Source organism: Grammomys surdaster, unplaced genomic scaffold (assembly GCF_004785775.1).
Source record: "Grammomys surdaster isolate TR1022 unplaced genomic scaffold, NIH_TR_1.0 208, whole genome shotgun sequence".
Lineage (NCBI taxonomy): Eukaryota > Metazoa > Chordata > Mammalia > Rodentia > Muridae > Grammomys > Grammomys surdaster.
This window is the reverse complement of record NW_021604653.1, coordinates 7,888,015-7,912,244: the sequence shown is the minus strand read 5'-3', so window position 1 is coordinate 7,912,244 and position 24,230 is coordinate 7,888,015. Positions and strand designations below refer to the sequence as shown.

The 24,230-nt window shown below is 47.1% G+C and overlaps 1 protein-coding gene and 1 pseudogene across 1 annotated transcript; one reads left to right on the top strand and one right to left on the bottom strand.

The window, feature by feature from the left end:
- Positions 1 to 451: 451 nt before the first annotated feature.
- On the top strand, positions 452 to 2,076 carry LOC114624578 (annotated as a pseudogene).
- A 15,643-nt stretch (positions 2,077 to 17,719) lies between these two features.
- Positions 17,720 to 21,362, bottom strand: Tmem177 (transmembrane protein 177). Its single transcript, XM_028771506.1, has 2 exons — positions 21,334 to 21,362; positions 17,720 to 19,170 (listed from the first exon to the last, which is right to left on the bottom strand). Exon 2 carries the CDS (start codon positions 18,961 to 18,963, stop codon positions 18,028 to 18,030), a length of 936 nt encoding a protein of 311 aa, XP_028627339.1. The 5' UTR covers positions 18,964 to 19,170; positions 21,334 to 21,362; the 3' UTR covers positions 17,720 to 18,027.
- Positions 21,363 to 24,230: the final 2,868 nt, after the last annotated feature.

Below are 24,230 nucleotides of genomic sequence, written 5' to 3'. Positions count from 1 at the left end.
CATGCACAAGGAAAAGTAGCTAATACAAGTACCATTCCATTCCAAGGCAGACTGGGTTGCGAGCTGAGTTTTTGGTGCTTCTGGGGAAAGCAGTACAACTGTCAGCAGCAGCAGCAACAGCAGCAGCAGCAGGAGGAGGGAAAATAGCCAGTAAGGTCTAGCTGTGGTCAGAAGCATTGCACCCTGCTGGCTGCTTCCCATAGAAACATGTCCCCCATCTATTCTTCTCTTGATGGACAGACACCCTGGGCTCATCTCATAACTTTGCTGTGGTGAATAAGGTTGCAACAAACAAGGGTGAGCAAGTGTCTCTGAAGTCTGGTGACTTAGAGGCCTTCAGCTCTATTTCCAGAAGGGGAAATAGCTCAACCATATGCACTTCTATTTCTTGTTCGAGGAACCTCCATATTGATTTCCACTGTGGCTAAGCTAGTTTATATTCCCACTAGCTATGCATAAAAGGTACCTCTACCCCGTCATTGCCAGCATTTGTTATGTTTTTGATGACAGCCATTCTAACAGGGATAAGATGGAATCTCAATGTAATTTTGATCGGCAGGTAAATTAATATTAATTCATTTTACGCTTTCCCTTCACTTGTTGGGGTCCAGGAGTCGCCTAACAAACAATACAAACACTGATCTCAGTCAGACAGGGAGAGTTTATTGAGCATATGCCCCAGGACTGGTCGACCAGGGGCATGGTCCAGATTTGGGAACTGAATCCTGATGCCAAGTTAAGGTCCTACAAGGTTTTTAAGTCCCACAAATATCTGTTCCAAGTTATTTCACCAATCAGGATTTAGGGATAGGGGGTCTCCTTAGGAACATGTCGTACACTTATCCTGCTCCCATTGGTTGGGGTAGTCCACTGTGGCTGGAGGCTAGCCTTGTCTAATATTCATGTCCTAACTTGTCTACCAGGATGGGACTTGTCTAACATTCTTAACTTACCAACCAGGATGTCAGTTACCCATGTACATGCCTCTTTCTACCCAGTAGGACGTCAGTTCCCAGGGAGGTCTTGGGAACTTAAACTTTACTCAACCACTACTCAAAATTGAAGTCTTATTCCAAATAGTTTCTTATATTGGTGCAGGTGTCTCTCTTATGTTGGGGTCCATCCCAGGGGCAGCTTATAAAGGCAAATACCACAAAACCTTATTCAGGTGCAGGAAGTACTGTTGGTTCAGGTCCATGCTTATTTTGGGTAACCATACAAAACAGTTCTGACTTCTATCATGATTGCTTTCCAAGGGCACAGAACATAACAGAACATGTAATCAATCTCGACATTAGAAAGTTTCCTAGTAACAGCAGAAACATATAAGAAAGTTTCCTTACAATGGCAGCTAGCCAAGTAATGTTACCTAGGCCTTAACACATACCTAGGCCTTAACATTTTATGTAGGCCTCAACATCACTCACGTGCTTTCTAAAAGATACCATGGAACAGCTTCATTTCAAGTGAAGGCTTTTCTTTGGACCCTAGGTAGGATACTCTCCCTACTGCAAAGGAGGACAGTTTAAGAAAAACAGCTTCAATATCCCCATGCCACAGATGGTAAGGAGGAAGCAAAGAAATGTTCATATACATTTTTGGTACCTGAACAGAAAAGAACAGGACCAATCTGTATCAGCATCAAAGGTCAGGATGCAGGAGCTATTAAAGACATGAGCACCTGGATGGACCGTGAGCAGTTCGTGCTGTCTAGGCAGAAAGGAGAGGTGGATGTCCTACATTTGGTGGTACATGGAGATAGGAACATCATAAGAGAGGCAAAGCTGCTGAGAAAGGAAGGCTGGACCGTGAACTCCAGAGTCGCTCAATTCTGTATGGAATTATTCCATGAGATCATCTGTAAGAGAGCTAATTTACCTGAGCTTTCCCAGCTGGAAAACAAAGTCTTTGTTGTCACCACAGAACTGCTGAGGATGGCAACGAGGTACGAGGAATAAAAGGTGGCATGCTTCCTCTGATCTCGTCAATAACCAGTCTGGGATGGTCACTGTTGGGAGAGCAGCGCTTGAGGATATCTTCTCAACAAGACACCACATGTCTCCCCTTCTTGTCTAGGTGGGGCGGCAACACAATCCTGACAGCCTCCGGTACATCCTCTGGGTTGCTAGGAAGCAATGAGGCACAGGGGGAGCTAAATTGTCCCAGAGACTCTGAGCCAGGCAGTGGTGGCGTCAGCCTTTAATCCCAGCTCTCCGAAGGCAGAGGCAGGTGGATCTCTGCATTTGAGGCTTGCCTGGTCTACAGAGTGAGTTCCAGGATAGTCAGGACTACACAGAAAAACCCTGTCTTGAAAAATAAAACAAAGAAAACTCAAAGGAAGCAAGGAAGGAAGTGTCTCTAGTAAAGAAACTGTTTCATAGCAGAAGGAAGATGAGCAGGCTTGCTGGAAGACTAGACCCAAGCTCTGCCCTCACAACATCCAACATGGTCCACATGCTCCTATGACTCTCAGACTAGACCCAAGCCCTGCCCTCACAACATCCAACATGGTCCACACGCTCCTATGACTCTCAGACCCTTTACCTGCTCTAACATGTTCCAGGCCCATGTTTCCAGAACGTACTTTCTCAGGTTTCTACCTGGCTCCTCCCATTTTGCATGCCATCATTACCTTCTCTGGATCAGCTTTCTTCTACGGCCCTATTCAGGGAGATAGTTGACCATACCCCCAGCATTTCCTGTCCCCTGTCCCCTAACAGGCTTACAGTTCTTTCCCATTTTGTCATTACTTCCTCCTTATTAGTCGCCTGTGCCCTTAGGCATGTAAACATGAAGTCAGAGGATGGTCTGTGGGAACTGTTTTTCTCCTTTCTCCATGTGGGTCCCAAGGATCAAACTTAAGTTTTCAGGCTTGTCCGCAAGCACCTTTACCCACTGAGCCATCTCGCTGGCCCATGATTCCTAATCGTTCTGTTTCTCTGAAGTGTAGAATAAAGCCCAGTGCATGGATGGCCAAGGAATGGGCACCAGCAGTGAGGTGTTGGTGTTGGAGGCAGCAGGTACTGTGGTCTGAATGTGAGCTCACTGGTCTCCATCTGGTGGTGCTGTCTGGGAAGGCTGAGGTGGCTGCAATAGGAACGGCTCCCATGACTCATGTGTTTGAATGCTCAGTCCATAGGAAGTGGCACCGTTAGATGTGGCCTTGTTGGAAGAAGTGTGTCACTGTGGACTTTGAGGTCTCCTTTGCTTAAGTTCCGCCCAGTGTGGCACACAGTCTCCTTTCTGCTGCCTGCAGATCACGACTCTCAGCTCCTTCTCCAGAACCATGTCTGTCTGCACACCGCCATGTTTCCTGACACGACAATAATGGACTGAACCTCTGACCTGTAAGCCAGTCCCAGTGAAACGTTTTCCTTTCTAAGAGTTGCCACGGTCATGGTGTCTCTTCACAGCAATGGAATCCAAACTAAGATGTTTGTGGGTTGGAGACTTACTGGAGGAAGTGGGCCACTGACACCTGGCCTTGTGACCTTATGACCTGATCCAGTTTCTGTTCACTCTCTGGTTCATGATTCCAGATGTGACAGCTGCCTTATGCTCTTGATGCCATGGCCTGCAGACAGCCTATAAGTCAAAGCAGACTCTTCTTCCTGTAGGCTGTTGGTCAGGCTGTCGGGTGTTTAGTCACAGCAATACGGAACATAATTGATACAGCAGCTTTGTGTCAAGTGCCACCTCCCTGCCTATGTCCTGTGGTCACTGAAGTCAAGGACAAAGTGACACTAGTAAACAGGGTTTCTCCCCGGATCCAGTCCTTTTAAGACTCACAGTGCTCTGACAGTGACCAGCAGTCATCTACCTGGCCACACCTTGGTTCGACTCTGATCTTCACAGCTGGGATTGCTTTGGTTTTACCCAGAGAGAGCCTCCTGTCTCCACCCTCCACAGCACTGGAGTTACAGCTGCCACTCCCAGCTTTTTACATGGGGGCTGGGGATTTGAACCCAGGTTCTCATCCTCATGCAGCAAGTGCTTTTACCTGTGAAACCATCTGCCCACTCCCCAGCTGGGTTTTTTGGACATTGCCCCATGGCAGGCAGCCCCATTCTTTACTCTGACACATGCCTTCTGGGCCCAACCCTGCTGGATGCTCTGTGGACACTGAGATAAGATGGTCATAGCCTCTGCTACCTTCCCCTGGTCTAATTTATCTCTAGGCCTGAGCCTACCTGCAGAATGGGGCACCACACACTTCTTACTCAATAAAGGAAGCAATGCTAGGCTGCAGACAGTTTGCACACTACAAACTGTGGGTATAGAGCCAGCCTCTGTGTAAATCAAGGCCATATAGCTAGCTAGGGTAGAACCCCTACTCATAGCAAGCTTCATGGCCCAAGGCCACTGGCTGTTTTGCTATCCCACTCACATATTCTATAGCCCACAAGCTTTGTGCAAACTTACCTCATCCATGGGCTGTTAAGTTTAAAAACAAACCCAATACACTCAATGTTTAGAAACTGCGTATGGGTCTTACAAGCTGGCCTCCTCAGAGTTTTGCACTGCGACTTGCATACAGCAGGTGCTCAAGAAACGCTCTTGGTCCATAGGCCTCACCTCACAGTGTGTCCTACCTCTGCTCTTGCTCCGTCTTTCCCCACAGGCACCTTCCCCACTCACAGGCCTCTGAGCACCTACGTTGGGCCAGGTGCCCAGCCAGGTGTGGAAAAATGGCCTGGCCCTGCCCGCCAGCCATTTACAGCACAGTTGGGAGAGCCAGACAAGTTGCCAGACAGACTACAGTGTGGGGGAAAGAAAGTGCAGGCAGCATGTGCCAGGCTGCCATGGGAACGGAGGGGCGGGCCTGTGAACACACAGATGAGAGAAGCTCCTGACATCTGCGCATGCCTTTCAGCTTCTCAAAGGCATGGGTGTGAAAGGTGGGGTGAGGGCTAGAAAAAAAGAATCAGCGTTCTCAGTCCCTCAGTGCTCAAATTCCTAGCAATGATGTTCTTAAATACTCACAAAAGAGGCGGTTTTTAATTTATTTTCCGTGTGTGTGTGTGTGTGTGTGTGTGTGTGTGTGTATGTGTGTGTGTGTATGGTGGGTATGTTTGCATGTGCATAACAACACATGTGTACGTTTGAATGTGTATGTGTACAGTTGGAGGACTGAGGTTGATGCCAGGAATCCTTCTCCATCCCTCCTCTGTGTAATTCATTGAGGTAGGGTCTCTCAATCAAACCCAGAGTTCATTGATATGGCTAGTCTCAATACCCAGGTTGTTTTGGGGACGTCTATCTCCTCCTTCCAAGACTGGAACTACAGGCAGCCTCCATGTCCCCACAGAATTTACCCAGGTTCTAGAGAATCCAAACTTGAGTCAAATGCTTTAACCACTGGGCCATCTTCCCATCCCAGGAAGATAGTTTTTGCAGCTCAGTGCTTCCTGATGAGTTTGGAAAGGCTCTGCAATATCGGCTAGTGTTAGGCTCTGAAGGTCCACGTGCTGAGAAATTTGAAGGCTAGCCTCCCTAGAGCAGGAGTCTCCTATGCTGCTAAGAACTGTGGCGGTGCTCTTGAAAATGCTGCAGCAGCTGCCTGGGGTAGGGAAAAATGTGGGAACATGGACTCCTACAGAAACATCTGTCTCTGCAACATGATCTCTGGGCATGTTACCCTCTTTGTACCTCCGTGTTCCCATGTGTAAATGGGGGAAACTCCTCATTCTCGAGTCTGGTCAAAGTCTCTTGTTGTCAGAGAGTCAGTCAACATCTGCTGTGAGGGCTGCTGACAGAGCTGCTACTTCTCCTATAGGGAAGTTTCAGAGAAGACCATAGGACGGTGGGGAGCTGTCAACCCATGTATGAAAGACTTTCCCCCATTCTCAGCTATAGACCTTTGATTTTCTAGGAATCTCATCAGAAATTCAACTTATAGTAAAAGCATGTCACAACCCTCTTGTGTCGCACTATGAACCATGGTTTTACCTTGCATTGTAACCCTTTGAACAACACATCCAGAGTCACCCTGTGATCTTTATCAAAACAGAAGGGGAAAGAACTGCAAGATTGCTTAGGAGTAAAGGTCTTGCCACCATGCCTGACCTCCTGAGTTCAAGTCCCAGAACATACATAGTGGAAGGAGAGAACTGAGTCTCAGAACATGTCCTCTGACCTCCACATATGCACTGTGGCGTTCACATGTGGCAGCAAGCATGTGGCATGTATGGGCCCACTTAAATACATTCATACAAATAAATATTTGGAAGAGGAGGAAAAATGTGTTTGCAACCCCTTGGGAAATAACTGGAGAGCTACCAAACTGATAAAGTGTTAGGACCCGAAGCTTCAGCTCAAGTCTTCTTTGAGAAGCCCATGCCTGCACTTGGATGTCTTATCCTCTCCTTGAGCCACTTCCTGTTAACGCTTGTGCTTAAATCTATGTTACATGTTCTTTCTGGTAAACTCTAGCTCTGATCCACACTTTCTTGTCCTGTGTCTTAGGGTTTCTAGTTCTGTGAAGAAAACAGCATGGGCAAAAGCAAGTTGAGAGGGAAACAGTTTATTCAGCCTACACTTCCAGATCATAGTCCATCATTGGAGGAAGTCAGGACAGGAACTCAAGCAGGGCAGGAACCTGGAGGCAGGAGCTGATACAGAAGCCATTGAGAGATGCTGCTTACTGGCTTGCTCTCCATGGCTTTCTTATAGAACCTCAGCCTGCTTTCTTATAGAACCAGGACCACCAGCCCAGGGATGGAACCACCCACAATAAGCTAGGCCTTTCCCATTGATCACTAATTGAGAAAATGCCTACAGCTAGATCTCATGGAGGCATTTCCTCAACTGAGGCTCCTTCCTCTCTGATGACTGAAGCTTGTGTCAACTTGACACAAAACCAACCTGTACACTCTGAAATTCTTTTCTGCAGTGAAGTCAAGAATCCCAGTTTTACCAAGAAGCAGGTTCTGAAAAGATCTCCAAAGTCAGCAGCATAGAGGTGTGTCTTTGATCCACCTCACTCTGTTGACCCATATTACCATGGTGACAAGTGCTCCCAAATGCTGCACTTTGGAACCACAAAGTTTCAGCTGTGATACTCATCGTGTGCCCCTTTCATGGTGGGCTGTGTTCCAGTACTCTGGCTTGGGAACTCAGTATCCGAGGTCCTGTCAGAGGCATGGCTCTTGAGTCTTCCAGTCAAAGTGATCCTTCATTTATCCCCCAGGCCAGTTTACCCCCAATGTGGGATTATTTAGGGCAGATCTCTCAGACTTCTCAGACTTCAGGGTGCCAGGAGAGAAGCTATAAGAACAGCAGTTTCCTGGGGCTGAGGCTATTCAAGGGGGAACCTACATGTCAGCACTCAGGTCCCAGGTGGGTCAGAGCTTTTGCTAAAGCTGACCCAATTCTGCTCTCCACTGTTCTCTTTGTGGATGGATTTCAGGAGTGACATGCTGGACCTAGGGATGAAAAGTTGACTGAAATGTCCTCAAGACTCCTGGGAGACTCCATCTATGCTGCTACTTCCTGTCCGTTCTCTGAGTGCCCTAGGCAGGATTCCCAGTCACCAGAAGCCTCTCTCCTGGGAAACAGCATGACGCTGCCATGGGTCCATGTCGTAGCCCTTTTTCAACATTGTGACATGGGGGAGTTATTTAATCTCTCTGAGCTGCTTCTTCATTGTATCCAAGGGGAAATACCCTCCTTTTGTGTGTGCACATGTAGGTGTGTGCTTGTCTGTGTGCAGATATGCATGTATATGTATGTGTGTGCATGTGGAGGCTCGTCTATGTGCAGATATGCAGGTACATGTGGAAGTCTTAGGAATGGAGGCCCAGATGGCAGGAGTTGGTCACTCACTGTGTGTCTTTGAAGGTTACACCCAGACTGCTTCCTGCTGGGCTCTCCTGGGTTTCCTAGTCCACTGTTGCTGTTTCATTTCTGTTGTTGTAATAAAATCCCCTAACAAGAGCAACTTCTGGTGTTGTTTCTCAGGAGCCTCCATGTTGTTTCCTGAGGTAACGCTTCTCACTTGTGGTGCTCCTCCAATCAGCTAGGCTGGCTTTCCAACCAGCAAGGCCCCAGGGATGGCTTGACTCTACCTCCTCAGGGATGGGGTTCTGAGTATACACTACCACACCCAGCATTTTTATGTAGGTGCTGAGGATCAAACTCAGGTCCTCAGAATTGAACACCAAGTGCTTTAGTCAGTGAGCTATGTCCCTAGCCCAGATGTCTGCATTTCCTTTGAAGAGTTTTGTGGCAATTAGATAAGGAAATAGCCTGGCTCCGGGTTTGGTAGCTATAATACTGTTCCTGGGATAAGCTCCAGTGTTGAGTTGGGCAGAATAAGGGAAGGGAAAGTCATCTCCATGTAATATCAAGAGCCACCTCTGCTGAGGGCCACCTCAACTTTGGCCTTGTCAGAGACACATGGGCACACAGAAGCCAAGATTGCAACTTAAAGCTTCCTTCTGAGGCCACAAATGACGGGGTTTCCTTGGTTGTCTCAGCCCCACCTCTCTCCCACTATCCCCCAACCCTTGAGGCCTTGCTCTGGGTTGTTAGGTTTTCCTCAGGCTTTTGTGACCCCTGATTAACTTAGCAAACCCCTTTTTTGCTCATCTTAAGGCCTTATCACAAGGCCAAACAAAATCAATTCATATGTATGCAAGCATGTTCCCAACAGCTGCCACAGGCTTAGGCAACAGATGGTGTCTGACATTCATTAGGTTGGCAGGGACAGCCCCAGAGGCCATTCAAAATGGGTAGAACAGGAGTTGGGAGGTGGAGAAGACAGTAATTTCTCAGGGTTAGCAGGAGTGGGCACCAGAGGCAGGGTGAGGTAGTTTGGGCCAACTCCTGGGAACTCTCATAGCCTGTGAGTTGGCTATAGCCCAGGACATTTGCACACATGTCCCCTACAGGGGCTACATCCGGAGTTTATTACCAAAACACTTTCCCCCATGGACCAGGCAGGACAGTCAGTGTGCAAGATGCCAACCAGTCAGGTCTGGACCTGAGGAAGGATGGTTGAGAGAGGATTCCAGCATTCACTAGAAGCAAGGTCATGAGACAATGGGTCCCTTTTGAATCGCCTTATCCAGAGGGTACAAGGCTGGGCCTGAGAGGTCTGGCTGCAGCAACCTCTCTGCTGCATGGCCCCTGGGAAAGGTCACTGAAATGACTCTTGCAGCCCAGATACTGATGTGACTTGGATCTGAAACTGTGTCTTAACCGCCCCAAGCCAGTGGGACTATTTTGAGAGACGGAAACCTTAGGAATGGAGGTTCAGCAGGCAGGACTTTGTCACTCTGGGTGAGCCTTTGAAGTTTATATCCAGTCTGCTTCCTGTTGGGATGTTTTCTGGTCCACAGTTCCAATTTTCATTTCTGTTGCTATAATAAAATGCCCTGAGCAGAGCATCTTGTAGGGTTGTTGGCTTATAGTCCTGGGCTACAGCCCATCACTGCAGGGAAGTCACGGATGAGCTAGAGACAGCTTGCATTAGTTACTTTCCTATCACTGTGATAAAACACCGTGACCAAGGCAGCTGATAGAAGAGAAGATTTATTTGGATTTACACTTCCAGAGGGATAAGAATCTATCACTGCCACAGTGAGGAGACATGGCAGCGGGCAGGCAAGCATGCAAGCTGAAACAGAAGCTGAGGCTCATACACTCAACCCCAAACACAGCAGAGGGGTGAACTGGGAATGGCATGTGGTTCTCAAACTCCCAAAGCCCACTGTGGCTACTCTTGGTTGTGAACTTGACTACATCTGGAACTAAAGCCCAAAAATGAAGGGCACACCTGTGGTTTGGTTTGATTTGTTTGTTTATTGTTTGTTTTTGTTTTTGATGTTTTGTCTTGTTTTTGCTTCATTTGAAGTGGAAGGTCCACTTCTCACCTGGTTCTTTGAGGTAGGAAGACATACTTTTAATCCAGGCCTAATCTGGGCCACACCTTCTGCTGGACGCCTATGGAAGGACATGGAAGAGGGAACATTTTTCTCTTTGCCTGCTTGCCCTCACCTTGCTAGCATATCCATTCCTTCACTGGCATTGGAGCCTACTTCCTTGGGATTCCAGAGTATACTGAAGACCAGAGGAGACATCCAGTCTCATGGTCTGAGCAACTACTAGATTCTTGGACTTTCCTTTCACAGCCAGCCATTACTGGACTAGCTGGACTGCAGCCTGTAAGTTATTAATTAATAAATTATATATATATATAATATATATGTGTGTGTGTGTGTGTGCATTCATTCTTTATGTTCTATTACTCTAGAGAACCATGACTAAATACACTCACCTCCAGTGACATACTTCCTTCAGCAAGGCTGCACCTCTTCAAGCTAGCCAAACAGTGCCACCAACTAGGGACCAAGTACTCAAATGCCTGAGAATATGGGGTTCATGTCATTCAAACCACTGCACAGCCAGTTACACCACAGCCACAGTTGGAAACAGGGAACCTAAGGCTTCCTTGTTTGCTGTCAGCTGGCTTTCTTAACTCTTTAGGGAATGGTACTGGGCCTTTCTAAATCAATTAGCAATCAAGACACGCCCCCACAGCCATGCTTTCAGGGCAACCTGATCTAGACAACTCAGTTGATACTCTCTTCCTCGGTGATTCTGGATTGTCAGAATTGACCAGCATATCCACAGTGAAGTGAGCAGCCACTACTGGAACCGTGGACTGAGCTTCTCCAACACGCCTTCAGTCACAGTGGGCTGAAAACAATCCAAAGGTATGAGCTACGATACGCCTTCCTTCCGGATGCTGCTTCTACTCTCGCAGACTCATTCAGCAAATGCTTTCTGAACACTGATGTCAGGGGCAGGAGCAGGAACAGGAAGAGGTCAGTGCTGCCCACTGCTGCTTTTCTAAGGTGCCAGGCTGGGATGAAGCTGAATATACATAAATGAATTAGAGAGATGAACAGCCAGTAATGTGTCTGCTATCCAAGTGTGAGGGCCTGAGTTTAGATGTCCACAATCCACATAGAAAATGCTGAGCGTGCGAGTGGAGACATGACCCAGGAGGTAACAGCACTGGCTACTCTTACAGAGGACCCTGCTACAGTTCCTAGCACCTACATGGCAGTTCACAACCATCCATAGCTCCAGTTCCAGGAGATCCAACATCTTCTATTGGCCTCCACAGGACCAGGCGTGCATGTGGTGCACATACATACATGTAGGCAAACATTCATATACAATGAATAAATAATTTTTAAAATGCTGAATATGGCAGTGGGCTTGGGTATAGCCCCATGGGCACAGGCAAATCTGTGGTGCTCATTGTCCAGCCAGCCTATCTGAGTGGGTAAGTTTCAGGTTCAGTGAGAGATCCTATTTCAAAAAATAAAGACAAAGAGATCAGGAAAAAACAACTGACATTATTGTCCATACTCCACATAATGCACACACATGTTCACATGCACCCTCATGTCCATATGTACATATCCACACTAAGAAATATACCACACTACAATACACATGCATACACGCACACACACACACACACACACTCTAGATGCTTTACTGCAGTTTTGGAATGTCCTTTAGGGCATGGCTGCCACTCCTGACTTATTATCATAGTCACCAGAGAAGATTCTATAAGTGCCATGCCAGGCTAGCTCGGATTTAGCCACTTCCTGACAACTGTGCCTTCAGTAATGACAGGAAAAAAATGATATTCAGCCTCAGGTTTCAACTCTGGGCCAGGCACTGTGGAAGGGGTTTTATGAATAAAAATAAAACTTGTGATAGGAAAGGGGTGGGCATTGCCACCATTTCCCCTACTTTCACATGAGGGAAACTGAGGCACGGAGAGATCAACAAGCCCAGAATGTCAAGCTGCAGAGGCAAATGTTTCGTTTTTGTGTGTAGTATATGTGTGTTATGGTGTGTGTGTGTTTGTGTGTACTTATGCACATGCCAAATATGTGTTGTTGGTGCCCAAGGAAGCCAACAGAGGTATTGTCAAATCCCCTGGACCTAGAATTACCTAGAATTACTGTGTAAGTGTTGAGGGTAATATTTTAAAAAGCTGAGGTTTGGGCTGTCTAAGCGGGGGCAGCTCTGCTTAGCTCTGCCGCCATGTTTTGAGGCCAGAGGCCACGCGTGGGCCACAGTTAGAAATGGCCAGCCAGAAACAATGGCCCTGGCACCCACGAGATGCCATCGTGGTGGCCGGCTCTGCCAATCCACCATGCTGTCTCCACAATGCTTGGCTGAACCCCAAACAATACCCGCCATCTATGCGGTACCCAGTAGAAATGAGATGCTAAACCTTAATTATTATCCAAAGGCTATATATATTTAGAAATGCTCAATTAACAACTTGCCCACACAATTAGAGTTGTTTCCCAATGTCTAACCTTAAGATATAAATCGTTACTCAGGATTGTTCTGGACCCATATGTGGTTCTCCGTGGCTGCTATATCTTTCCCCTTCTCCCTCCTTCATCTCCTCGATCCTCTTCTTCCTCTCCTTGCTCCTTCCTCCATTAGCTCCTCCCAAATTACCGAGCTTTATTGTAAAATGTATCGGGGGAAATATCCTGCTACATGTACGTAGTTTATGTGGATGCTGGGAACTGAATTCAGATCTTCTAGAAGAGCAGCAAGCACTCTTTACTGCTGAGCCATCTCTCTGGGCCCTAGAACTTGTACCTTAATTCCGGCTGACTGGCTTCAAGGCCAAAGGCTGCCTAGAGCAGTACCTGTAGACCTTTTCTTTAGGACCCTCCAGGACCCTTGCTCCCGTTCTTCTCTGCCTTACCAATTTGACAGAGACATGGATTCTTGGACCTGGACAGTGCTCACAAGGACAGAGTTAGCAGGGGCATCCCACCTGCTGGGTTTAGCTCTGCCATGAACCAGCTCAGGAGCTTCCTGTTGTGATGGCTATTCCTGGTTGTCAACTTGATTACATCTGGAATGGACTACAATCCAGAATCAGGAGGGCACACCTGAGATCCAGATCTTCAGGATGCAAGACAGGTTTCTGACTGGATCTCGAGACATAGTGGCCATGAAAACATCTTAGGCCCAGACAAGGTTGTACACACCTTTAATTCCAGGAGACTGAGGCAAGCAGATCTCTGAGTTCAAGGTCAGCCCAGAACAAAGCAAGATTTAGATCCAGGTGTGGTGGTACACACCTTTAATCTGAGCCACACCTTCTGCTGGAGGCCTACATAAGGACATTGGAAGAAAAAAATTCTTTACGGTGTACGTTCCCTGTTCAAGTCACTGTGGGGTCAGTCTCTTGCTTGGACTTAAACTGACACAAAAGCACAAGAACCACCTCACTGGTGGCTCTTGTCCAGGGTCTTTGGATAAAACTGGCCCCTCTGGTAACAGTACTGAGATGGACCATTTGGGACCAAACTGCACACACTGGCTGGTGAAACCCACTCAGCCTTCTTCCTCCTTGATGTCTTGTGTAAGCAGAGGTGTCTTAGTACATTTGACCTGCTTTGTATGGACTAATTAAAATGACTAAGTAGAAATGTATGGCTCCACCGTCTAGAGGCTAAGAGGTCCAAGGTCAAGGTGCAGGCAGATTTGATGTGTCTGGAGAGCCTGCTATTCATACATGGTATCTCCTATGTGCCCCTACATGGGCTCCTTTGGTCATTTTATAAGGCCCTAAACTCCAGTCTGCCTTCATGTCTAATCATTTCCTGTGATGGTTTTGTCAACTCAATAAAAACTAAAGACACCTTAGAAGAGGAAACATAAGTTGAAGAATTGACTCTATCAGATTGGCCTGTGGGTGTGTCTGTGGGGGCATTTTAAAAAAATTGCTAATTAATGAAGTGACTATGGGTCATGTCACTCTTGGGTGGGTGGTCCTGAGTTATATAAGAATGGTGGCTGAGTGTGAGCCTGGAAGCAAGCCATTAACTAGCATTCCTCCATGGTCTTGGCTTCCAATTCCTGCCTTCAGGTTCCTGCCTTGATCCTGTCTTGGCTCTCCTTCATGATGGACTGTATGTTACCCGTAAGCCAGATACATGCATTCCTCCCCAAGCTGCTTTTGGTCAGTGTGTGGTCACAGCAACGAAGAAGCAAATCAGGACACCTCCTTGGTGGCCTACCATTTAATATTACCAGACAGAGGCAAAGGTTTCAGTGCATGAGTTTGGGGGTGACACAATATTCAGACTACAACAGAGTTACATGAATATTGTAGGAATCACATAAGCTAATGTATGCAAAACACATAGCATATAACAAGTGTCACGTACAACATGACATTCTTATGTGGGTCAACCCTTTGGATTGACCCACAGTCCAAAAAGGGAGCAGGGCATATCTTCTTGGAAGTCCCCTCTGCCCTTTCAACCCAAGCTAAATTAGACCCTGTCTTCTGTGCTCCTTCAAGCATCTCCCATGTTCTGGTCTCATAAGTTGTCAATCAGGTGTTGGTGTAGGATTGAGAGTTCCCTGAGGGCATGGGTGCAGCCCAAGGAGCTCATATGTCTGCCTGGATGATGGAGCAGCAGTGTTGGTTAAGGTCCCTTGAAATTAGACAACCACATAGGAGAACATGAGGTAGAAGGCCTCTGAATGACCAAGGGGGAAGAGACAGGAGAGGAGGGAGGTGTGGATGGGGTGGAGCACATCTTTAGTCACTACATATATTTTTAACTTTTGCTCTTATGTATGCCACAAGTACGTGGGTGCCCAAGGAGGTCAAAAGGTGTTGAATCCCCTGGAGCTGGAGTTATTGGTGGTTGTGAGCTGCTCACTGTGGATGCTGGGAACTGAACTTGGGACCTTTGGAAAAGCAGCAAGTGATTTTAATCACTGAGCCATCTCTCCAGCCCTGCTACCATTTTTTTTTTTTTAAAAAAAGCTTTTAAATTATATTTTATTTATTTGTGTGTGTGTGTGATTACACAGGTAAGGTCAGAGGACAGCTCTGTGAGTTGGTTCTCTTCATGTGTGTTAGGCTGTCAGGTTTGGTGGCAAGTGACTTTAATCTGACTTTATCCTTAATCATGCTTTTTGAGAATCTGTCTTTCTTTTGTTAGAAATCACTAAACAAACTAGGGTGCTTGGTCAACCAGCCTCAGGAATCCACTTGTCTTTGACTCCCTAGTTAGAAGCCTAGCCTCTTTTTCTTTCTTTCTTTTTTTTAATGTGGGTTTTTTTCAGATCAAACTTCAGTCCCCATACTTGCAAAGCAAGCTCTCTACTGACTGAACTATCTCCACAGCTCTAAAAAGTCCTGACACCAGAGAGTACAGAGGAAGAGCTCCAGACACCAGAGTTCTCTGAAAGGTTTCCTGGGCCCATGGTGAGTTTCAGAGCCACAGTCCTCACTGGAGGAAGCTGCTTCAGGGGGCACTGTCACTGTGCCATGCACAGCTTTGTGTGAATGTGGTAATGGATGGATCTGGACAGCTAGAGCTGCCAGGAAAATCTGCTCCCAGTGCAGGTCTGAGGATGCTTTCATGGCTTCCAGATAAAGGGTTGGCCACACCTGATGAATGAAGCTGGAAAGCCAGGATCTGTCACCTTGAAAGTAAAGTTCAGGCCCTTTTGAATATGAACACACACACACACACACACACACACACACACACACACACACACAGAGAGAGAGAGAGAGAGAGAGAGAGAGAGAGAGAGAGAGAGAGGGAGAGAGAGAGCTCATTAGCTAAGGCTCTGGAAGCAGGGAGCCATGTAAAACACATGGGAAATTCTATGATTTTGACCAGGAGCAGGAGAGAGAAATAAGGAGCTATTTCAGGGACTAGTTTCCTCTCCTACCCCAGCGCTAGCTTCCTGTATTGGTGTTTTCAGCTGTTACAAGAAGAAACTTAAGGCTTAATCTTTTTTTTTTTTTTTAAAAAGGTTTATTTAGCTCATACTTCTGGAGGTTCAGGAAAATATCACCTGCTTCTTTCTGCTCATCTCTGGTGGTACCTTGAGCAAGGTGTCACAGAAGAGTGCACATCAGGAAGCCATGGGGGAAGGACTTGCTCTTTGGATAGGGTCCCGGCCTAGCTCAGTCTTGCCTGGAATTCACCACTACATAACTCATGTTAGCCTCTAACCCCCCTGCTTCAACCTGACTGACAACTGTTGGGGATCACAGGTGTGAGGCACCATGCCATGTTTTTTATTATTCTGAGACAGGGTTTCACTATGTAGCACAGGCTGGCCTCAAACTAGTAACCCTCCTGCTCAAACCTCTCAAATGCTGTGATTCCAGATGTGTACCACTACACTCTGCATTGGTCTTGCTCCTATTCTAACAACCTGTGCTAGGTGTGGTGGTGCATCTGCAGCGTCTGCTACTCAGGAAGCTGAGCTGGCAAGACCCCTTGAACCCATGAGTTTGAGAGCACCCTGAGCAACACAGTGAGACCTCATCTCAAAACCTAAAGCAAACCAAAGCCTTAGTTACTTGTGCCTGCCAGAGCTCACTGTGCAAGACCAGCACAAATCCTTCCTGAAGATGATACCCCCAAAGGCCCCATCACCTCCCACCGGGCCTCACCTCTCAAAGGTTTCCCTACTTTCAACATTGCCACAATGGGGACACAGCCTCCACATTTAAACCCTAGCACTTGAGCAAGTAAGTAGAGAGGCCTGTTGCCATCATCTTGGTTCCTGGAAAGATTAAGAGTAGATGGTGTAGTGTTAGAGCATTAAGTGCCAAGATGGAGTCCATGGTGTCCAGCTTTTTCCATCTGGGTGTTGATGTGGCCTTTTGGCCTTTAGCTAGCATACAGCAACAGCAGTGACTGAGAGATGCCCCAGAGTCTGTGGAGTGTTGTTAGTCAGGATGGAGAACCATTCATCCAGTAACTACTTTATCCATCTGTCCTGGTTAGATTTGTCAACTTGACAAAGCCTACAGTCAGGAGAAGGGAAAGCCTCAGTTGAAGAATTGCCTGGATCAGATTCGTCTCTGTGTGTCTATGGGGGTTTATCTCCACTGTTAACGATGGAGAGACCAATTGTAGATGGTACCATCCATAGGCAGGTAGTCTTCGTTTGTATAAAAAAGCTAGGTAAGCAGAGCCTGTGTGTCAGTCACCCAGAAGGCAGCATTCTTCTATGGTTCCTGCCTCTAGGGCTGACATGAGTTCCTGCTCTGACTTACCTCAAAGATGGATTCTGACCTGGAAGTGTAAACCTCTCCTACTGGAGTTGCTTCTGGTCCCAGTATTTTCATCACATCAACAGAAGAGAAAGCTAGAACACCATCCACTTATCAGGCCCATATTGTATGCTGTTCTAGAGTCCCTTGTCTTCAAGAGCTCAGCCTGCCACGCCCTGGGGAAGGACCTGTGTCTGGCAGCTCTAGACCATAAACGAAGTCTGAGCAAGAAGCCACTGGTGTTCCACCCTGTCATTCTTCAGCCTGCCTACTCACCCTCCTTTTAAGGTGTTTCTACCAGTTACCACAGAGCACCCTTCCTACCGTGTGGCCTAATCTTTTCCCCTTTACACAGGCATCCTTAAAGAATGCCCCAGGGAAGAGATCATTTCCAAGGAGAAGATAATGTGAATGTTCAAGTTAGGCTTGGCTCTGTGATCACAGGTCTCCTCACCTTACCCTGCTAAGTCTCTTGTCCAAGGATTAAAGGTAAGGAATAAATTAGCTATATGACATCCGGTAGATTGGGGCAGTTCTCTACTGTAGGAAAGAAAGGGTCGATATATCAGAAACACATCTGGTGGTGACTCATGGTTTGACTTCCACAGCCCATTGGAATTCAAGGTCATGAAGGAAGCCCTGTTTATTTATGCTGCTTCCTAGTAGGCCCGCAGGCTCACAATCTCATGCAACCCTACAGTCAGTCCTTTCCACTTCACAGTTGAGGTAAACAAGACTCAAGATTCATATAGGGACTCACGTCAGACAGAGTCTACTCATGGCAAGGACAGAGTTGAGTTGTTTAACTCCAAAGATGGTCACTCTTCTGACCCTGGGCGGTGGATGCAACCACACCAAGAGATTCCTCCCGAGTTCATTACGAGGCAGTGCCTATGTGAGCCAGGACTGCCCTGTTGCCGGGATTCTCAGAAGCGGCCTGGGCTGACTGTCGCCCTCCACATCTGTTGTAGAGAGTCCCGGCGGGTGGTGTAGGGCAAATGGTTGATGCGGAACCAGTGTCTGGGGACGACGTTTCCACTCGGTGTGTACAGCTTTTCCCCTTGTCTGCCCAAAAGACTGCGTAGGGCTAAGTTGCCTGACAGAATCTTCTCATAGAATTCCACTCCACCTTGGACATAGGTTGCAGACAGAGAGGCTGTGCGGCGGTCCAGCCAGCCTTCCAGGGCAACAGTGAGGGAGTCTTTGGAAAAGGTATAGGCTACATAGCCTACCACTATTGCCACCAAGTTGAAGGCAGCTCTCAAGCTCATGGGGCCTCCATAGAGCCCCAGGGCATGCTTGGCACCCACACTTATTGCACATGTTCCTGCTAGGCAAGCTGGGGCTGGCAGGGTCTGTAGGGCAGCCACACCACTCTCCAGGTATACCACCTCCTTGGCCAAGGCAAACTTCTGGGCATCGTGAGACAGAGTCAGGGCATCTCTCAGCCTGGTGCCTGCTGGGCTTTGCCAATCCACTCTTTGCCCATGTATGATCACAGTGTGTTCAATGTTGATCACAGGGCCACCCAGGAAGATAGCAGGGATTCCCACCACAGCCCCAGTAGGCAACCGTGGGAAGCCAGCACTCACAGGCTGAAAAGTAAAGGCAGTGAAAGGCTTGTAGCAGTGACCTGAAGGGATACCTATGTCCTTTAGCACCTCTTGGAAGAGGCTCCACAGCTGAGGGGAAAGAGGAGCTGGCTGGCCCTGAGGCCAGTACTGGTAGAGCCACTGGACTATGGGATCTGAGAAGAGGTGAAATGAGATTTGAACCCCAAACAGGCCTGCACAGGAACCCACCAACAGGCCTGTTCTGTGTCTCTGTATAAAGGCTGCAACCCTCCACAGAGGACCAGCCATGAGTACTGCCTCTGCTGATACTTTGGCCAAGAATAAGAGAAGTCAGCCGATGGTTCTATCAGGTTGCGGGCTACACAGGCTCCGGGGCCACACAGCTCTTAACTGAAGTGACGCAGCACTGTGGCTGAGAGTATGGGTTCCCTCCAGGGTCAGATGCCTCAGGTTTCACAGCATCAGCTCTCCATCAGGCAGCCAGGTGTGCAGTCACTGTGACAGGTAAATACAGAGAGGATGTTTCAGTGTCTTGAAGTGGTGGACAGCCTCAGACAATGGCTGTGATTACTTATTGCCATAGCTAGACACAGCACAGTGTGGTGGACATCCTGTGGCAATAGCTGTGATTACTTATTGCCATGGTTACACACAGCACTAAGTATTCAACAGCCTCACTCCAACCGCCACTCATCTCAGAGTAACTCTCTTAACTGACTTAGGTACCTACTGTGTGCTAGTCACAGTTCCGAGAGCATTGCGTATACAGCTGTCCCTTGGTGGCTACAAGGGTCTGCTTCCAGGATCCCTGCAGATATCAAAATCCAAAGACCATCAGCTGCTTTATATAAATAGCATAGTGTTTGCATATGAGCTCCCGTGTCCATATGCCCACCTCTCACACACTTTAAATTATCTCCATACTACTTATAACACCCACTACAGCATAAGACTACATAGAGCTAGACTCTACTGAAATGTCTGCGTGCTCAGCAGACACAATTTTGCTTGCATATTTTCAGTCCTTGGCTGATTGAATATGCATGGACACAGCCAACTGTACTAGGAAATACCTGCAAGACTAATAAACACAGGGAATATTTAAACACGCACACTCACATTTGTGCATAAATAAACACTAATGTTCATATCCTTAGAGGATTAGAGTCAAGATACAAACATTCTAAGACCTTCACATGCTCATCTCTTACAAGGCTTAGTATTTGTTATTATAGTATTACCTATATTCTAAGTCACCTGTGCGTTACTCACAGTACCTTACAGTACCTATTACAATGCAAACGATACATAGGTAGCTGTGATGCTATATTGCTTAGGGAGTAAAGCCAGAAAATAAAGCCATATTCAGTACAGATAAAAATGTTCCTTCCGAAACATTTTTGATATGTAGCTGGTGGTATCACCAAATATAGTCTGAGGACACAGGTGATTGATCCACTGGATGCAGTCAGTCTAAAACAACAACAACAACAACAAAATCCTTCTCACTCCAGAACCCATAACACAAAAGTTGGTCTTCAGCTGTGAAAAGGGATACAGCTGGACAGGTTTATTGACTAAAACCCCAGGTGGCAGCGTCACATGCTGAATAATGTCCTCTACCAAGCTCCCACGGTCGAAGCCATATTTTCACCATCTTAGGAGGTGGCTGTATTTGGACCTTAGGTCTATGAGGGAAATGGGACTGGAAGGTTCTTGGAATGGCAACAGTCAAATCTCACTGCTTTCCATCTCAGATTAGGACGCATACAGAGAAAATGCCACAGGAAATGGGGGTGAAAGATGGCCATTTGTTAGCCAAGCAAAAAGGCCCAGGGAACCAAGCCTGGCTGCACCAGTCTCGGATCTCCAGCATCTGGAACTAAGGAAAAATAAACTACTGGCTCTTTGCTTGTTATGCTAGCCACTGAGAGTAGAGGCTCAGTATTTGATCACAGGCTGTTAGGGGTCTAAAAATGTTATATATGCCGGGCAGTGGTGGTGCACGCCTTTAATCCCAGCACTTGGGAGACAGAGGCAGGTGGATTTCAGAGTTCGAGGCCAGCCTGGTCTACAAAGTGAGTTCCAGGGCAGTCAGGACTAAACAGAGAAACCCTGTCTCGAAAAATCTTAAAAAAAAAAAAAAAGTTATCTATTACATATACACACGTAGACCATCAACCTCACTAATTATCATAGTTAATACTGTTTTGTTGCTGGTGGTTTTTTCTTTGAGACAAGGTCTCACAGGCGCACTTCTGAATAGTCTGGGCACCTTATTTCATCTGTGATCATTATGTCACTAATTATGACTGTTACTCAACTTTGGATAAATTTCACTTTACTCCTATCTCCACGAAGCGTTTGATTAGCAATATACTACTGCAAACAAAATTTAATATACTGCATCACATAATTAACCCACTCTTTCCAAGAGGAAACTCAGGCTAGAAAAGGCAGGGTCCTTGGGAGGGAAGCAAAAAATCTCTCCTGGGTCGGCCTCTGGGTCTCGCAGTTGGCATAGAAGCGGGTGTAGGATTCTGGTTTTAGAAGAGTTCCCAACGTGATTCCACCCTGACACACATCGGGCTGCTTCCAACAACCGGAACGTGACTGAACCCGGAAGACACGGGAGAACAGCCAAGAGCGAGAGCTTACCTCTTCAGCAACCTTGGAACACGCCGCTCGCGCACTGGACTGGGCAGGCGCAAAGCACGCCGGTCTGGAGCCTTCGGGGGCGGGGCCTTTGTGGGCGGAACGGGCCTTTGTGGGCGGGGCTTGGAGCCGTGCTTCTGCTCTGGTCCTGGCTGCCGCCTCACTGGAGTCAGCTCTCTTATTCAAAGGGAGGAGGAGCAGCTTTAGGACTTTGCTATCCAATTCAACTGTGTCGTGGCGCCGCCCATCGGAGCTAAGATAGAGACCTGTTGGTCCGGGTTTATGTCAGCTCAGAATAAGTATCTGTGCAGTACGCTGGGAGGAGAGAGCATAGCTTGCTTGAGGTCTGGAGTTTGCTGCCAGTGACTGCTGCATTCCGAAGGTCAAGTGAGCTTGTGAGGCCTGCAAGAAGTGCTGTGTAGACTAGATGAGAGTTAAGTAAGAAATACTTACCAGAAGGCACACCAGCAAATGGTAGATGCGTGGATCCACATGTGTGTGCTCATTCGTTTAAAGGCCAGAGGTGAACTTGGATGTTGTCTCTCAGGAGCCAGCTGACCAATTTTTGGAGATAGGGTATCTCGCTGGCACCTGGGGTTCAGCAATTAAGCTAACCTGCCTGGTCAAGTGAGCCCCAGGGATCTGCCTGCTGCTGTCTCTCCAGTGCTGGGATTACAAGCATACACCATTAACAACCAGTTTTTTTAAGTGGGTGCTGAGGATTGAGCCCAAGTCTGTGTGCTTTTGTGGTGTCACTTTACCACTTGAGCCATCTCATTAATTGTCTGAGAAGTTTTCTAAAAAGCAATCCCAAGGGGCTTTGGGTGTTAAAATAATATTCACCATTACTAGTGTTTTAGTTACTATTCAGTAGGTTAGAGTAATATGTTTAACTATCTCATGTCTTTAAGCCTAAAAGTCTGTCTACAAATATTACCTAATACACTCAGGAATATCTGTATAAGGATATTATTTTACTTGGTTTATGGTCAACTTTCAATTAATCCATAAGCCTTACAGATTATCTTATTTATATCTCACAATTTCCATCTTTAATCAAATTTCCTGAGACATCTCAAACCACACTTTGGTTGAACTTAGTTGGGTTTTTTTTGTTTTGTTTAGTTTTTTTTTTTTAATTTTATTTTCTGAGACAAGGTTTCTCTGTGTAGCTGTGGCTGTCCTGAAACTTGTTGTGTAGACCAGGCTGACCTCAAACTCAGAGATCCACTTGCCTCCATGTCCTGAGTGCTGGGATGAAAGGCACACGCCGCAGCTACTGCTGCTGCTGCCACCAGTGCCACCACCACTTGGCTTAGTTGGTTCTTTTAAAAACACTCATCCCCAGGATTAGTCAGAGTTCTCCAGGGAAGTAGAACCTGGAGTGTGAGGGTATGTGTAAAGAAGTTTAATAGAAAGCATTGGTTCCATGGATGCGGTGGCCTGGATTGTTAACCCCAACACTTGGGAGGCAGAGGCAGGCAGATCTCTATGGTTGATACAGTTACTAAGGCCGAAGACCCGAGCTTTGCTCTTAGATAGTTGAACAAGCAAGACTGCTTGTGGACCAACACTGGTCAAAACCAGAAGCCCCAGAGCAAGAAGACAAATGTGAAAGTTCTGATCTGAGTCTTAGTTCAGAGCCAGGAAAACACCAGGGTCCCCAGCTGGGTGCTTTGCTTCTCTTTCATTGTTAAGGACAGAACTCCTGGGACTTTGGTGAAACTCTTACCAACCTTAGTTGTGCCCCAGGAGAAAGAGAACTCTTTCTTAGACCAGACTGTTGTTCTGGTCATGTTAGACACGATGTTAGCTGTGGAAGGGACTAACCCACAGCCCACCAATATAAGGTATAAGGAACAATGCATGGCCAGTTCAAGGCTGTGAAACAGGGTGTAAAGATAATGGTGGTGATTGACTAGCTGGTGATCCAGTCATCAAGACAACGGTGCTCTCTGTTGCATCGCTACGCTAAGGGGTAAAGTCGGTGCCACACAGCAGCTGTGACTCCTGGCCAGATGCATTGGGTTGGTCAACATCTGTCTGGAGCAGGGAGGTCCTCAGGAGGCCTCACCCCTCTGGGAGACTCTATGGACAAGTTAATGGATGTTGGGGAGAGAGAGAGCGACGTTTTCCCTCAGTAGTGTAGCCGCTGAGATGATGCCTGTGCTCCTTTAAATAACCCCCACCCATCCTCCTGTAAGCAACCCTCATGAAATCCATTGTTATACACCAAGACATGAAAGTAGGAGAGAGAGTAATTAGAAAGAGGAAGCAGATCTGTGAGGGGGGAGGGGACAAGAAAGGGTGAATACGATGAACATCATGTACATGTATGAAATATCATAATGAAACCATTAATTATTTTAATTAACATATGCAAAAAGCTTTAGTAAAAAAGTCCCGTGTTTACTGGGCTGGACCTGGGATGGAGTATGTTTGTGTCTCTTGTTAATCCCTCAGATGCAAGGAGAAAGACCACTGCCCCAAATCACATCGCCAAATTAATTAAAGCAAGCTTGTATTATCCATGTACATGGGCTGTCTCTCCTTAAAGGTAGGGTTCAAGAGATCAGCACTGGACATGGGTAAGGTAAGGGTTTTTAGGATTCGGTAGCAGGAGATTTTGACATTTTGTTTTTTGTTTTTCGAGACAGGGTTTCTCTGTGTAGCCCTGGCTGTCCTGGAACTCACTCTGTAGACCAGGCTGGCCTCAAACTCAGAAATCTGCCTGCCTCTGCCTCCCAAGTGCTGGGATTAAAGGTGTGTGCCACCACTGCCCAGCAGCAGGAGGTTTTGAAAGGGGGGATTTGGCAGGCAAGTAGGTGGGGCTGTAGGAGCAGAACATAAAAACAACAAACTAGTCATGGCCTCCTGAAACAAAGACATGGTTGTAAGTG

Excerpts from the sequence above, each read along its gene's own strand:
- Tmem177 (XM_028771506.1), bottom strand. The coding sequence starts at position 18,963 with ATGGCTGGTCCTCTGTGGAGGGTTGCAGCCTTTATACAGAGACACAGA.